Source organism: Ylistrum balloti, unplaced genomic scaffold (genome assembly GCF_031769215.1).
Source record: "Ylistrum balloti isolate Yb309-2 unplaced genomic scaffold, AGI_CSIRO_Ybal_v1 Utg371276, whole genome shotgun sequence".
Lineage (NCBI taxonomy): Eukaryota > Metazoa > Mollusca > Bivalvia > Pectinida > Pectinidae > Ylistrum > Ylistrum balloti.
In genome coordinates, this window is record NW_026782686.1 from 404,119 (window position 1) to 422,357 (window position 18,239).

The following is an 18,239-nucleotide window of genomic DNA, read 5'->3' on the forward strand; positions in this document are numbered from 1 at the left end:
ATCTAGATCTGATCAAAAACTGACAGCTGACAATGTTATAAAGCAGTCGAAATGGGATTGAAAACAAATAATGAACAAGGTTACAACATTCGGAATGTTTCTTAGATGTGTTTTTGAGCGACACTATCTCCTAGTTATCGTATCTAAGGAAAGACAGCTGACACTCTGTCAGTGTCTACCGGGACATAATTCTCACAGTAAGCATCCCCACACTTACAGCTGACATTCTGTCACTGTCTACCGGTACATAATTCTCACAGTAAACATCCCCACACTTACAGCTGACACCGTCACTGTCTACCGAGGAATGATTCTCACAGTAAACGTCCCCACACTTACAGCTGACATTCTGTCACTGTCTACCGGTACATAATTCTCACAGTAAACATCCCCACACTTACAGCTGACACCGTCACTGTATACCGGGGCATGATTCTCACAGTAAACACACCACACTTACAGCTGATACTTTGTCACTGTCTACCGGGGCATGATTCTCACAGTAAACATCCTCACACTTACAGCTGACACCGTCACTGTATACCGGGGCATGATTCTCACAGTAAACATCCCCACACTTACAGCTGACACTCTGTCACTGTCTACCGGGGCATGATTCTCACAGTAAACACACCACACTTACAGCTGATACTCTGTCACTGTCTACCGGGGCATGATTCTCACAGTAAACATCCTCACACTTACAGCTGACACCGTCACTGTATACCGGGGCATGATTCCCACAGTAAACATAAACACACCACACTTACAGCTGATACTTTGTCACTGTCTACAGTAAACACACCACACTTACAGCTGATACTCTGTCATGATTCTCACAGTAAAACACACCACACTTACAGCTGATACTCTGTCACTGTCTACCGGGGCATGATTCTCACAGTAAACATCCTCACACTTACAGCTGACACCGTCACTGTATACCGGGGCATGATTCTCACAGTAAACACACCACACTTACAGCTGATACTTTGTCACTGTCTACCGGGGCATGATTCTCACAGTAAACACACCACACTTACAGCTGATACTCTGTCACTGTCTACCGGGGCATGATTCTCACAGTAAACATCCCCACACTTACAGCTGATACTTTGTCACTGTCTACCGGGGCATGATTCTCACAGTAAACATCCCCACACTTACAGTTGACACTCTGTCACTGTCTACCGGGGCATGATTCTCACAGTAAACATCAACATACTTACAGCTGCCACCCTGTCACTGTCTACCGGGACATAATTCTCACAGTAAACATCCCCACACTTACACCTGACACTCTGCCACTGTCTACCGGTACATGATTCTCACAGTAAACATCAACATACTTACAGCTGATACTCTGTCACTGTTTACCGATACATGATTCTCACAGTAAACGTACCCACACTTACAGCTGCCACCCTGTCACTGTCTACCGGTACATGATTTTTCACAGTAAACATCAACATACTTACACCCGTCACATGGTCTACAACAACATTATCTTATTGGCAGTGGAGTGACAGGAGCGGTTTTTTTGACCGGACTAAAACGGCGGAAAATCGACAGTAGATACACGACAACATAGATAATTAAATAACACATGTTCGCCAGCTGACGTCAAAAACATCGATGTAAATGGTAACTTGATTTCTTTTTAGTTTATTAGTAAAGAAATAAAAAGACAAAAACAAAAAAACTATGTTCACCATCGTTCATGTAGTTACTTTAATGGGCGCCGATGTTTTAGAACGATTTGCGTGACCATGACAAGGACAGCTACCAAGCTTCAGTTACACTGCCTTCAGTTCCCTATCTCATTTGTTGGCACCTAGTGGAACTGTAGAGTACTTGTAATTCGATCACGTTGACCAGTGTTATCTACCCGTCCGGCTTTGTTTAGCAAACAAGTCCGTTAGACCATTGTTCTTGAAGCTGACATTATCACGTGGAACCCCAAAGCACATTAGGACTAATTAAGGATGGGTCAAAACTAATTTTCCTGATGCAGTTTTCGCCTGAATTATTTAGAAGAATTGTTGAGTGGAAGATAAATAGAAATGATATTGGGTAAGCTACTACAATTCTGTCCATTTCAATTATTCATGCGGGTTTTTTGCTCTTTTTTTCTGAGATGCACCAAGGTAGACACGAGGGCCTTTACGACTGAATCAATTGAATGACCACGTGCGAGGTACGAAAAAATGGTAGAGCGAAAAGCGGTTGGAGCGCGGTACAGATACTCTACTACGAACCATGGGCAGTTCCATGGTGTATGCGAGGTACGCTGGAGCAATTCGTGGCATGTGCAAGATATAATTGAGCGAACCGCGGTGTCCGGCGAGAGGTTGTAGAGCGAATCGTGGCGCATGCGCGATATGATAGGCCGCGTCGTCTTTAGCCGTTCTAATGGAACAACATGTGATGTGACTTCTTTGCTAACTTTTTTAGGTGTTCAAAGTTCTCGTAACAGTTCGGGTTATTTGAGTACAGAATGTTGCGTGGCTTATTTACTGAAGGTTTTACAAAGTTAGACATCGTCTCAACAACCAGGGTCATATGAGGACGGAACGTCGCGTGGTTTGTTTACTTAATTTTTACGGGATTCAACGTCCTCGTGACAGCCAGGGTCATGACAACGGCACGACATATGAAGGGCACATTAGAATCGTGTTATCAAGCAAAAGTTTCGTCCAAGTTCGCCTGAGGTCTCGTGATAGGGTTACATTTGGAAACAAGGACCTTACAGTTTAATTGAAATGTATGATTCTATTTCTATTACTTATCTGTAGTAGTGACGTCTCGCTATTTTATGTCAAATTCAATTATTTTCGACAGCATTTGAAAATTAATCTTATTTAACTTTAATCAGATGAATACACGTCAGTCGAATTTGAAAATAATAAAATAAAAGGGTTAAAGTTTGCTGATATTGTCTCTTAATCAGTCTATAACGGTAACGCCTAAATATATAGGAAATTGAGTGAAAGAAGGGCGGAGTGGTAACTTACACTACAGAGTATCATATAGGAGGTAAAAAATGATACAGGTGGGTGATCTAGATGTCTGTAGTTACACTACAGAGTGTTATACATGTTGGTTGGAACTCGAGACTAACTTTATGCTTTGAGTTGAGCATTTGGAGAGCTCATGTAGGAACTCGATATCAATACAAAACAATAGAAGATCAAAGCATACACATATCAGATACCAATATATACCCACGAGATCATTGTAAATAATTAAGATGTATATCTGTGTCACGTTTAGCATCACGTTCCAATAAAGGCATTTAACAACAACAACACTATACCACATGTAAACAATCTAATGTTCCTGAGCTGATTTTCTTAAAGAACATTAAATCTCAATAATGCTTTAAATGTTCATGAAAACTTTGAGTAAAATTTATGTTTATATAAACGTTATATTAAGATGTTTTATCTGTCGAAAGATTTAAACATACATGTTGAAATACGGTGATGCATTTAATCCCAACTATCAGTACTCATATTGTATTATTGAATTAATAGGTAAAATTTTGTCCAATAAGCACATGCAATATAGATAACTTAACATCAGAACATTTTCAGTTACAGTGCCAAAAATCATGTTGAACTCAAATTGAATAAATACGTTTTGGTGATACACATCTCTGTCACAAATATATCATCATGTTGTGTCATGCGCTCATGATTGTCTCGTAAATTTTCAACTACAAAGTTATAACGTGCAACAGCTAGCTTTGTTAGTAAATCCGGTTTACCGTAGCCTTATTATTATTATTATTTTTTGAAAACCACAGCATTTTCATACTTTCATACCAATAATCACTCACGTCTAAATCAATTATCACTGTTCACAGCGAAGTCGTAAATCGCTATACATTAGCCTAACTTAGTATATCAACAATATACGGTTTCGATGTGTATGCTTGTTTATTGGCTAGGCGGAAAAATGCCATCAGGTCATCACAAAAGCATGTATTGTTCATAGATTTTTCGCTCATCATATATGATTCACTAAGATGAAAACCTTTTTGTAGATGTGTAGCTCGAATTTTTTGTCAAAAATTAATGATTTAGTAGCGTTCTCAAACATTTGTAAATTAAAAAATGAAATCTAAGCGACATTTTGATAAAAGGTGACAGAAAAACAAACATGTGTTAAGTCGAGACTGTTAAGCCAGACAATCTACATCGTAGCGATGACACATTTTTTTAAATCTTGTTAGAGATCATATTTCAAACTGAAATAGTTACTTTTTCAGCACTTTAAAAAGATAATCACATGCTAGGCTTCATTTCACGGTATACGTTAATTACACAACGTGCTGCTTACTAAATTTTGTGTAACCTGTTTAGATTCTCGAACAAGAAGAGAGTGTTTTCCTAGCTCCTTCAATTCACCTGGAAGTCACCATTTCACTCTTGTAAAGTAATGAAACAAATTAATGACTGTCTGGTATTTCCGGAGTTTCTGTGATTTCTTTTTATATACACAATACCGTGTTTTTGATTTTTTTTTTTGTTAATGCATTGTGATATACAATAAAGGACCAATATGTATTTTATATCATTATGTAGCTTAGCTTTTAATTAACTTGGAATCGATGTCTTTGCCAATTAGCCCAAATTGTGGGTTATTAATTAGCGACAGAAGGCGGGAAAGGGATTTGTCAACGACACATTGGTTAATATAAACATGAACTACAGAACTACGTTTGAGTGATATAGAATTGAATCCTGATTTGTCGACGTCGTGAGCTGTTGATTCGAGAAGGTTCCGGGACCAATTCATCACAACCTTTGCCAAAATTGTCTCAGTACCAGCTTAATATGTCACACCACGGAATCAATACAAGTAGATTTTAATCTTGCACTGTATACACGCCAATGCTATGAATTATGTATTATCATATTTTACACTACACTGTGTTATAACGTATAATACACGTTCTCTAACTATTAGGTAAACATACCAGTGAATTATTGTAAAATTCTATCTCTTTACACGGGGTGTATCGTGTTCTGAGTTTTATTGAGACCCGTCTGTCAATTTGCTTTAAAATCGACAATTTGTTTTCCACTGTCGACGTTAACAATTCAATTATAAACAAAGATTTTTTTGTCTAACTGTTGTGAAGAATGTCTGAGACAACCCTCGCTCATAGTTCGCTGTTCAAAATGGCCGTGGTGACGTTGGATACGTTCGATTAGTCAATAATGTCAGCGACAAAACGCAGCGGCCTGCCCCGATTATCAAATTAGCACCACAACAAGCATCGATCGTAACAGACAAAGATCGTCTAACAACACCCGTTGTAATGCCATTCTCCTTCCACTGTCCCCACGATACTGTACTACCCTCACTTACCAACCCAGACAAGTAAAACAGCAAGATATAGCATATAAAAACCATTGTACACCTGGCTTGTCACATTTAGTTCAAAATGTCGGCTGAAAAAAACGATGTTACTAGGCTTTTTTCAATTTTGAAATAGAAATGCACGTATGTAAATCCAACTAGAAAATTTCTTTAAATTGCAGGATCATAACATATTTCCGTCGATTTGTCGTTAGTGAAGGTATTTTGATAATGTTATAAACGATAATAATGTTGGGGGTTTTTTTGTGATATACACGTGTTCTGTGTACCGATCGTCCATTCCTGACCACATAATGTTTACATATTGTGTTTCACGGGATATCCATGAGGTTTTTATTTTTAATATTCATGTCGATCGCGAGCTCGTTTTGAGCATGTCCCAGTAAGAGGCCATCTAGACCGCGTTCCCTATCACAGTGCAGGCATTTGTTAAAGTGCGAGCGCGTCCCTCACTGTTTTTATGTGTTCTTCTTTAGCGCGTCCCTGTCAACTGTATCAACCCAATCCCTTCTTGTCCCGCCTTCTGTTTCCATCTCCATCCTCTCTAGTCACCCGTTCGCCCACCCGGTGACAAGATCCCGTTAGACATTCAGCATCAGCACCAATCCCAGCTGCTGTCTTCCTATACTGAGACTCTCTTGACGATCTCTTCTTGTACTGCAGCAAAATGCCTGTCATTAGCCAACAACGTAATCGTTTAGCTTGTCGATTGATTGAGAAAAATAAATGTTAATTAACAGTCGTTTAGCGATAATTGAAGGAGAGAATACAATTAACAAGACACAGCATACACCGTTGGTGCCTGACGTGAAAATGGAAAGTTGGGTGGATGATCTTGCAGTCAAATATATACTACCGGAAGCCCATTTTCATAAGATGGACAACGGGCGAACAAGTTCAGTGTGGACAATTCTGTGTTTTATTTTTTACATTGTAATTTATATGCAGCCTTGGTTAATTACATTACTTCTTTCCCCTTGCATCACTCTGTAGAAATGCATTAGGGATATATCTCAGCACGAGAGAATCACGGTACCATACGTTACCGACTGTGACAGAATTAATTTGGCATTAATTTAGAATTTAAATTGAGAATGCATACAGAATGCAATCAATGCTCACGATTTGAGTCCCGTATTGTAACGCGTGTAAAGTGAAGAAAAATAAAGCGAGATGACATAATTAAAGTGGAGGGTTCGTATTTGAAATATGTCAAGCATATTTAACATGTATCGATTTTTCTACTGCAACTCAACTATTTTTCCACTCATGTATGATTGAGATATAGACGTGTACTATTTATATTGCTTTATATACGTCATCTTTGACAATGACGTATTACTTAACGTCCATTCCTACGTCATTACTGACAATGACATTTTCCCCATATCTACGTCATCATGGACAATGGCATATTACACAGCTTCATAATTACGTCATTGTTGACAATAACGTATTACTCGATCCTTTGCAAACACCATACCTACGTCACATTGACAATGACGTATTACTCAACCTTCATAACTACGTCATTACTGACAATGACGTTTTCCCCATATCTACGTCATCATTCACAATGACATATTACACATCTTCATACTTACATCATTATTGACAATGACTTATTACTCAACCCTTTACACAACATCCATACCTACGCCATCATCTACAATGACGTATCTCTAAACCCTTATACCTACGTTATCATTGACAATGACTTATTACACAGCTTCTACCTACGTCATCAATGACGTATTACTCAACCCCCATACCTACGTCATCATTTACAATGACGTGTTACCCAACTTTCATACATACGTTATCATTGACAATGACGTATCATATATGTCTGTATTCCGTCGACACCAAAAACCTATATTCTGTCGAAACAAACGACTGTATTCTGTTGTAATCATTCTAAAAAAAATCTACTTTGTATTTTGATGGTTTGTCATCTTAACGCACGATTAACTATTGTACATATAATATAAAAGCTATCAGAACTAAAGATTCCTCATGGAGGCGGCTTATAGTGATAAAAAGATCAAACGACAAGAAAATGTACAAGTATGACTGTAACCTAATCGTGCTTCAGCACTATCTCTTTCTGCATGCCATTCCCTAATTTGTCTTTTCTTTTGTAAGCTGAACTTGTTTGGTAAGTATTGGCGTGTGTTGATAGAAAGTGTCAACACCAGCGAAAGGTATCAAGAACCGTTACAATTGTCACAAACCGTTTTCCATTGTTGTACTGAGGTGGGGAAATGATTGGGACTTTGAGAGTGCTGTAGCACCAGTTGTTTATAAGACATCCACACCCGCTGATAACAATTCCATGTAATTGGTTTATATGTTTTCTGGAAATATGAGCCATAATGTGATTTCTTCGACGACACGCGTTTGAGTTATGTTTTAATAGAAATCTGGATGCATTCAATAAACAATTTGTTTCGGTTGCATTTCCCGAACCTCTATATCAAATGATTTACAAAGAAACTACTGTTAGCTGTGGCTGCAGCTAGACAGGGGTATAATTGGAGTGCGGGATTGGCTAGGTGAATCCATGCAGGTACATGTACCCGTGTCCCCTGGGACGGCGTGATTCAGGATTCCTCATCCACACTGACGAATCTCTTCTCCAGAAGGGCTGGCTTTGTAATGTGTGTGTGGGTTTTTTTTTAATGTGTATATAAGTTTTCTAGATTCTTACCTCCCAAAAATATATCCTTGCTGTAGGTTTAGAATTTATCTGTGTGTCTCGCACCTCTATATATTACTGTTGGTAACGCCAGTGACGAGGATCGATGTTTTTTCCGGTGACACATGTAGAAAGTTATACAATTAATCACTTGTCTCACAGTAGGTTGATCAATACTACATGAACCTCCTATCGACACGCCCTCGGCCGACACGCCCCTTACTGGTGTTGTACAATGTGTAGATGACTTGGTAGCGTTTGATTTGCTGGATACCTTCATCAACAATAGTTCCTGCAGTTAATTTCTGTCCGTATTTCACACTTGCTGAATATCATTACCAATCAATGCTCACAACATTCACAAATACATGTAGAGTACCAATGTTTTTTTGGGTTTTTTTAGAGGTTTGGAAGTGATATTATTTATCGGGAAAGAACAGATATCTAAAACAGACATTTCAGAGTTAAAGAAACAATCAATCTCGATTAGAACATATCATTACTGACACTTTCATAGTCTGTTTTTGTGTACAGCCCATCTCTATCAAATGTCGCAAGGGTCATTGCTCAGCTCTCATCGGTGACATTTAGGGACGGCACCAAAACCCAACTAGAATCCCAGAAATTAATTGTGGCATCACGACTTGAATCGCGGGGAGCTGCCGATAGAGTTACATTACTAAATAAATAGCTCAAAGGAAGACAAACAATTGTCGCACTCAGCCATGTTGACAGTCAGAAGCTCTTGTATAACCATGGAACCTTTGATCAAACAACATTGGCAGCTTTAAGTAAACCGTTTAATATGTATCAGATCTGGTCTTCACGTCCCCTCATAGACAGGGGTGGAGGAGACTAAGGGTAGAAATCAACAAAGCGGAAACGGTCGTATTATATGGAACTCTGATATAGACAGTTCATATATCATTACCAGAAACGATACCATTTTTGATGATGTCTGCTATTAAATATATTTGTAAGTTGGCTCTCCAGTGTACACGTTTAATTTAGTTTCTATCACAATCAATTAATTATTTCCGAATTCCAAACAAAACGTTTCAGTGACGTTATCCATTACCAGGTATTTTTGAGAAAGGATTAATTTGTTTTCATATCAGGAGGAATATCCGCCAAGAATTAAAAAAAATCTTCTAATTTTAATTGTTTGAATATATATATACCAACTGAGCAAATGTTCTCCACCCAGAATTCGCAAGAACATAGCGACATGTTTTGTGTTTTCAACTTTCAGACAAAATAGTACCGCATCTAGCATTAACTCTTAAGTGTACTCTATGTCTATTTTACCTGTTTTCGATAACTGAATATTTCCTAATTTGTGTTTATGTTTAAAACCTACCAGTGTAACACTGAAGGAAGGTATATATCTAACATATGAAAACAGGTACGTCCTCAATTCTGACACCATAGTGCATTGGGTTTCTAATTCACATTCTGATTGGATGACAAAGTTGAATATGGCAGTCAAATGACACGACAATGTATTTCATGTTTAATCTACACATAAGCTAGGAAAATGGTGCTTATATAAATAATTGCTGGAAAGTATGATTATGCGAGAAAACGATTTCGACTTTCTTTTCTGTTTCATGCATGTATGACCTGTTTCATAAATTTCATTTTAAATGTGGGAACTTTTGCAACTAAATACGACTAAGCCAATGAATAGACATATTCCCTTACTGATTTGACCAATAGAAAATCGATACATTTTATGTTACCGTTCTTATTGGTCAACTTGAAATAAAAGATGTTAGGCTAGCATTCTGATTTGGCAAATATAAAAGATACATTTTATGTTACCGTTTTGACTGGTCATCTTGAAATAAAATATTTGGTTACCGTCCTGGTTTGGCCAATAAAAAAAGATGCATTTTATTTTACCGTTCTGGTTGGTTAATATTAAATCCACACCGGATTTGAAATTTTATTTTCCAACTGCATTGAAGATAAATATTTTTCCTGAACTCCACAGCGTGTGCATTTGGTGAAAATAGACACGAACCTTAATGACAGTTATAGACACGGTTCTTGTGGATGAAGATACGAACTTGATAACAGTCGCAGGGTTCTTGTATATAAAGACACGAACTTCGATGACATTTATTGGGGTTTTGTAAGAACAGAAACGAACTTTGATGACAGAGGTAGGAAAGCGAGTCATCCATAATCTAACGTTGCACTATGGCGACTTCGATGTGTCTGAGGTACTCGGTACAGGAGCCGCGGGCCACAATAATAAACTTTGATCGTTGGATGTTCATCTTCTCCAGTGACATGGCCTGTATGGGTTGTTTAATAATTTATCAGCAGCATGAGATCACGTAAATTGCGCTATAAATTTTCTATTATTAGTTTGTTATCGTTTTAATGTTTCACATAAAAACTTTCGACGGGTATCGATTGATTTCTGACAGAACGAATTTGCGGACACGGGTGGTTAACATTATTTTCAATCACGCATCATTAACTGTTTATTTAAATCAAAACTGTTCAATGGCGTTTTATGACAGGAGATATTTGTGGTGTTAGATTTCTATAAATCTGTAACGTTAGACATGGTCTATACCTGTGCACCAACCCGACACTGAAACCAAATATGGAATGTTTGTTTAACCTGATCGACATCACAATGATTATTGTTATGTGTTTTTCAGTGTTTTATGTTTTGACAGACTTAATGGAACATTCAATTACTGTTTGATATTGATGCGTGAATATAGTTGGTGCTGTGGTGACCTTTTGTTTAAATGAATGCGCCACAAAATTAATTTGGAATTATGAATTGTTTGGAAGGTCTGTTGATTAACAGGCACAAAAACACGAAAAATAATTTTGGAACATAACTGGCTCCAAAATAAACATCAACAGTACAGGTACACTCAGGAAAGTGTATATATTTATATTTAAAACCAATACTAAATTGATATAGGATTTAATTAAAGATTCATCCTAAACACTTCTTATTTCTTTTAAACAATATTTATTTGGACGGGTAACAAACTTGCAGCTCACATATTTATTCTCTTCAAGGTGGGAAATATGGTTGTTTTAAATATTCCATTTACACACCATTACATGGCAATCATTGAACTTCCAGCCACTGACATGGAGTACACTATACCCTAGTAAGTGTCATACATAGAAGGCGACAATACAATTGTAAGGCTCCTTTTTATGATTCAATCAAATAAATGAAATAAAGAATAAACCACATCGTTGTATGGTAAATCAGGACTTTCCGGCCGTTTTAATTGGCTATTCCTTACGAAATCACAATCAAACACATATAAAATTCCTAGAGAGGATTACACCACTGGATCACGTTCAGACGGGAATTCTGCCGAAGCATTTGTCAATATTGAGTTGTCTGAATTTAAAATTAAAATTCGATGCTACCATTTTGCATTTCTACCATAGCACGTGACTGACGAGTGAATTTGTGTAGCGTTACCTTAATAACATTCAGTGTTAAGTCGTGGATAACGCATTATACAGAATCCGTGGATTTCAAAGAGTTCTGCAATTCATTGAAGTAAAATTGGCAACAAATGTAAATGATTTGTAAACATTTTTTTTTATATTTTTCTAATATAGAATAAGAATGAATTATAAAATATTGTAAGATTATGGAATAATTTAATTATGGTACCCCTCCGTACGAAATAGCGTGAGAGTCCTCCAGTTATGTATTTACGCCCATCATTGAATATCATTTAATACGGAGCGGAAGTCGGTAAGATAACGCACAGTTCTGACAGTATCAGTTTCCTGTCAGGAAAATCAGGTGATCGAAAACGTTTCATCAAGCCCTTTAATAGCCGTCCGTGCCGCACTCGACACCCGAGAGGCGATCAGCCATCGACTGCAAGGAAAAGTGCGTGAATTGTTAATGAAATTGTGGATTTTATCTTAATTGAATTTGTTTATTTCAAAGTTTTTTAATTAATAAAGTATGTGTGATTTACACTTTAGCCTACATAGTGATAACATAAAAGCAAAGGAAGCCCCTCTATCACACCCATCAACACTAAACTGCGTCATCAAAACATGTGTTTATTAGACTTTAAAATCAATTTGGTGTTTCGCCGCAAGTTGGTGTATCACGTGCCATCAACCTTCGCGCCAGTGGACTAGGATGTTAGCGCCAGGCCAAGGGTAGGTGCGTTCTGGATATGTACATTTTATAACAGTAATAAAGATTTACTAAAACAATATCGGAATTAGAAATTCGAGTCTTCATGACCCATCGTGAAGAGATGACACCGTACGCATGCGTACAATGACGTGTATTACGAGTGACCTATTGTCACTTCGTTTGTAACAGCACGCCAGGGACTCTACAATGCTTAGCTTGCGTTACCAGAATGATCAGAAAAGCAATCCGCAGTCACAGTCGTAAGGATATCTCAATTACACATTCTGATAATAACATGTGCCGAATCGTTCTCCTGTGTACATACACTACTCGCATTACCTAAGCGTCATATGCACACCCTTGTTAAAACTCCAACGAGGTTGGATTTCATTAACTTATGACAATGATAGAGTGTTAACAAAGTAAAAATATAGTAATCGTATTGTTATTAAAAAAATAAACTAATTTTGGATGCTTTTAAAATAGCGATTTGAAAAATCGCGGCATTATTTACGCAGAAAATTGCCGTTAGAGGGCTCAAACTCTTTTCGATATTTCAGCCAATGAGAATGCCAGGATCGGAAAATTTTGTCTGAAAGGCCGTCGCAATAGGCTATGCGTACTGAGTACGTTTAGCCTAAAAATGATATTTCTCTTTCACTCTATCCCCCACCCTACACCCCCGCCCCCATGCCCGCCATTTCTAAAAGTAGTATAAAAATGTAGTAATTTCAAGTGTATATCACTCCTCAACCAAACCTCATCTCTCGCGAATATTGAATATTTTTTTTTTAATTTGATAAACAATCTTTGTGGGTACCTATTTATTTGCGAGGGTGCGAGAATGCTCTCTCTCTCTCTCTCTCTCTCAATCAATGGACAGCCAAATATGGTGTTTCAAACTTTTTAACGAGGTGTTATGTTTTGTTGTTGCAGATGCGAGGGGTTGGACGGCAGGATATAGCTGTTCTTCTGTTCGTTCTATCGTGCGCATGCGTATATGGTATGAAAATCGACTTTTCACGGCTACGGCAACTCAGGAAACCATACATACTTGAGAAAAAATCTTCTTTAGCACCAGGTGAGTCATCATCATCAACATCGTCGTCGTCATCATCATCATCATCATCATCATCATCATCATCATCATCATCATCATCATCATCATCATCATCATCATCATCATCATCATCGTCGTCATCAAAGAACTTTAATACTTTATACTTAGCTTTGGTACACTGATACCTTGTCTCAATATTTTATTTACGTATGTTATATGTTATTATACATTAAACTTTGTTCGAGTGTTTACTCTTCTGAGTGTATGGTATACAATAGGAAAGGGACTGTTGCCCTGGTTACCCCACCGGGTGTATGGCGTACCTTAGGAAAGGGAGTGTTGCCTTGTTTATCCGTACGGGTGTATGGTGTAACTTAGGAAAGGGACTGTAGCTCTGGTTACCCCACCGGTTGTATGTGTACCTTAGGAAAGTGACTGTGGCTCTGGTAACCTCACCGGATGTATGGTATACAGTAGGGAAGGGAGTCTTGCCCTGGGTGTCCCTCCGGGTGTATGGTGTAGCTTAGGAAAGGGGACTGTCGCCCTGGTTACCCCTACGGATGTATGGTGTTCCTAAGGAAAGGATCGACACCCTGGTTACACTTCTGTGTGTACGGTAGATAAAGAAAAGGTCTACTATCACTCTGGTTACCATTCTGATTATTAAGAGGGTTAAATAGTGTAGTTTGCACTTCCAAGGAGAACTGGATTGGTTATTCGATAAGTTTTGTTCGATATGTATATCACAATACAGTGGCGGAGTTTTACAAGGATAAATTCTAATGATATTCGGTATACAGCATTAAGGTAATCGTGAAATTTCTATCTTTGTTCGGAGGATTCAATTCTAGAGCACATGATATGTAGCAACGATAATTGTGCTTATGGTTAATCTTGAGGACTACATCAAAGATCCATGGTGTTGTTTACACAGTGCCAAATCATTAAACACTCGTAACCCTCCCTTTTCTGCTTCGAATTATTATTTCAAGGTATCTGACCTTATCAATAGAAAATCATCCATTTACGATGACAAGGAAAAGATGTGCAAGTTAATTGTTAAGATTTTTATATTAAAGTTGGGAAAATCCGTAAACTCTTTTCTATCTTCTCTCTTTAACACATGTAAATGACAGAAACGTTTTCTGAGCGATTACTGTAAGATGCTCTCCTGGTTAAAATCGACATTTGAACAGTGATGTTTTCCTAATTGAAAATCTTGATCAACCATCGGACTGAAAGCCTCTCCCCATTAAAACGCTTGATCGACCATCGGGCTGGTAGGCTCTCCAAATTAAAACACTTGGTCGACCATAGGACAAGGAGGCTCTCCTCATTAAAAGGCTTGATCGACCATCGGACAGGGAGGTTCTATTCAATAAAACGCTTGATCGACCATCGGAAAGGGAGGCTCTCCTCATTAAAACGCTTTAAAGACCATCGGACTGGGAGGCTCTCCTCATTAAAACGCTTGATCGATAATTGGACTGGGATGCTCTCCTCATTAAAACGCTTTATAGACCGTCGGACTGGAAGCCTCTCCCCATTAAAACGCTTTAAAGACCATCGGACTGGGAGGCTCTCCTCATTAAAACACTTGATCGATAATCGGACTGGGATGCTCTCCTCATTAAAACGCTTTATAGACCGTCGGACTGGAAGCCTCTCCCCATTAAAACGCTTGATCGACCATCGGGCTGGTAGGCTCTCCAAATTAAAACACTTGGTCGACCATAGGACAAGGAGGCTCTCCTCATTAAAAGGCTTGATCGACCATCGGACAGGGAGGTTCTATTCAATAAAACGCTTGATCGACCATCGGAAAGGGAGGCTCTCCTCATTAAAACGCTTGATCGACCATCGGACTGGGAGGCTCTCCTCATTAAAACGCTTGATCGATAATTGGACTGGGATGCTCTCCTCATTAAAACGCTTTATAGACCGTCGGACTGGAAGCCTCTCCCCATTAAAACGCTTTAAAGACCATCGGACTGGGAGGCTCTCCTCATTAAAACACTTGATCGATAATCGGACTGGGATGCTCTCCTCATTAAAACGCTTTATAGACCGTCGTACTGGAAGCCTCTCCCCATTAAAACGCTTTACAGACCATCGGACTGGGAGGCTCTCCTCATTAAAACGCTTAATAAACCGTCCAACTAGAAGCCTCTCCCCATTAAAACGCTTGATCGACAATCTGACTGGGAAGCTCTCCTCATGAAAAGATTTGATCGACAATCGGACTGGGAAGCATCTCCTCATTAAACATGTAACTTATATACCTGTGCTATTAGGGATCACTTTATAAATTACAACCCAGCATAAACTTTTTTATTTTGTTTTCAATGGTTCCTACAACTAAACTGTTAATATTTTGTTGTGGTGGTAAATAACGTTTTGTTTTATATCTATTTAACGTTTGACTACATTTCCTTCCACTTAAAGTTTAGTTATTATAATACAATGTAGTGTTGTGTTGTCGTTGTTGCTTCACAATGTCTAAGGTTGTAGTACCTCTGTCAGCGGCATATTTTGCTTCGACTGTTAAAATACAACTAAGAAAATACTGACAAGTGAACAGAGTTTTTATTCAAAGACAAAGTCGTTGAAACTAGGACAAAACATTAACAAAAGAAATCTATTAACGGAATCCCTAGGAAAGTACATTTATAATAATAAGACCAGGTGTTACGGAAGGATAAGCCTTCTGCTTTATTGCCTATACCCGCCTGGTCAGTATTGGTCACTATAAGTTCCTACGCTTACAAGTAAACAACAGGCATACTAAAACACATCAAGCTTCACATAGCACAAAGAATTGTTATATGTCTTGATTTTCAATTTGTATTGGAATTTTATACAATGCGTATATTTACTTTAAACAACACGTCTTTTCATAAGAAAATTACATACTATGTAAAGCAATCGATAAGCTATCTTTAAACGTTATAATTGGCACCACACAGTGATATAATGGTTTAGAAGGATACCACTTTAAATTGCAGTTTGTTTAACGGTCTAATCACAAAATAATACAAGGATACCAATCTAAATTTCAGCTTGTTTAACTAACTAATTACAAAATGAAACAGAAACGTTCTTACGACCCACACCTTCTTATAAAGTAGGTGCTATGAGTGATGGAGTCAAGGCTTATTACCTGTAAGTTGTTAACCAATTTAAACCGTAGAGACTGTCAGGATTGATGTTGATGAGTTATTTACAGCTAAAAAGAGCCATAATATTTGTGTTATACATTTGATAGATTGTGACAGTCACCAGACATTTAACAATTTATCCAAATATTTTTCAGTTTCTAACATTATTTTGGATTGCAATAGTCCCAAAGACGTTGAAATAACGAAGTCATGAACAACAACTTTAATATCAAAACTCGTATGAAATTGAACTTCTGCCATTATAGTATGGCAGCACAATTGTAGTAACGATAACATATGGGATGAGCGTTTTCGAAAACAATAACCGTGTTTGTTTCCCCGATTTTTTTTATAACATTTATTCATTTTAAATGGCAAACAAAATCAGTGCGTTAGAATCTGAGACAAATGTTGACAATAACTCATTCCGTAAAATTAATTACCTGTCCGGACAAAGGACACCACACAGACACATTTCAAGATTGTATACATCATAAGGCTTAGTTGTTGGTGACTAGGAAAGTGTTTAGTAAGAAGGGACTACTTTGATCGTGGAAATGGATAGAATTCCCGTGAGGGAGCCTGCTGATTCTCGCTTTATTGACGTCGACCTACAAATGTAGGATTAATCATGAAAAAGTCGACATACAGTTATAACCATCTTAGACTTTCATGCCGCACAGATCGTTTGTCATTTCGACCCTTCCAGAAACCCCTTGAGGGTTCTTAAGTTGAATTGTTTATAAAGATGTAGAGGTTCTCAGAGGCAGAATGGCGTCTGGGGGAATCTATGACGATTTTTACTCTAAACGATTTCAGTTGCTGGCCCAACATTTTCACAGTTGTAGAAACATCTTTACGAGCAAACGAACACGCGGAGGTGACACGCTGAACGCAGAACAAAGAATCGTTTTGCATGTTATTGTAGAAATTCATACAAGCGCATTGTTTGAAATTTTGTTTGAATTTAATCAAAATACATGTATTTCCTGTCCTTTACAATAATTACAGGATCGTTTTTTGACATTGCTGAATAACAGGTCTAGTTGTTGATTAACACCATGGCGACATTAGAGACAACACTTTGATATTCATATCTACAGCTAACACGAAGAAATTTAAATTAAACTGAATTTCTGCTACAATTAGAAGATGAAACATGACTAATTCCTCTTTTGCACTTAATAAGGAAAAATTCAGTAACGATGGTAACATATCTGATAGATGTACCTTAGTGTAGAGGATGATTGAATTTTCGGGACACAAAACAATTATACTACACCGTCATGACAAAAATTTCTCTTTATATTTGAAACACATTTAGCGTACTACAGTTTGTCTACTTACATGTATACAACAATAATTAGCAACAAATATCATTATTCTCAACTTAAGTTCAGATGACGTCACGCTCTCGGGTTAATCAACAACTAGAGAATTAAGATATCAGCCAAACAGTAATGATTTTAAAAAGTCAATTATAACGGGGTAAACTATTAACACAGTTGATCAGACGCTCAAATATTTCTATCCTATACTTTTAGTAATAGATGTCGAACGCTTACAGAAAAACGATTATAGTTAAGGTACCTTGATCCTTATGGCAGATTGTACAAAAGACACACAAACGACACCTTTTAACATAAATTTAGTTTTATATATGAAATGTCAAAATCTGGATTGGGAAGGTGCACAAGCCTTTTACCAAATAATGTACGTAATTTTCATAAATTTGATAATTCCAAACGAACGTCAAGTAGATGTGTATTTTCT

The 18,239-nt window shown here is 37.7% G+C and overlaps 1 protein-coding gene across 1 annotated transcript in view; it reads left to right on the top strand.

Moving 5' to 3' along the window:
* LOC132561766 (neuropeptide prohormone-4-like) overlaps positions 1-18,239 on the top strand; it is a 54,720-nt gene that overhangs the window by 27,320 nt on the left and 9,161 nt on the right. Inside the window, exons 2-3 of the mRNA XM_060226466.1 lie at positions 12,438-12,508; positions 13,163-13,329. Coding sequence (XP_060082449.1) covers positions 12,438-12,508; positions 13,163-13,329 — 238 coding nt within the window. The remainder of the gene's footprint in view (positions 1-12,437; positions 12,509-13,162; positions 13,330-18,239) is intronic.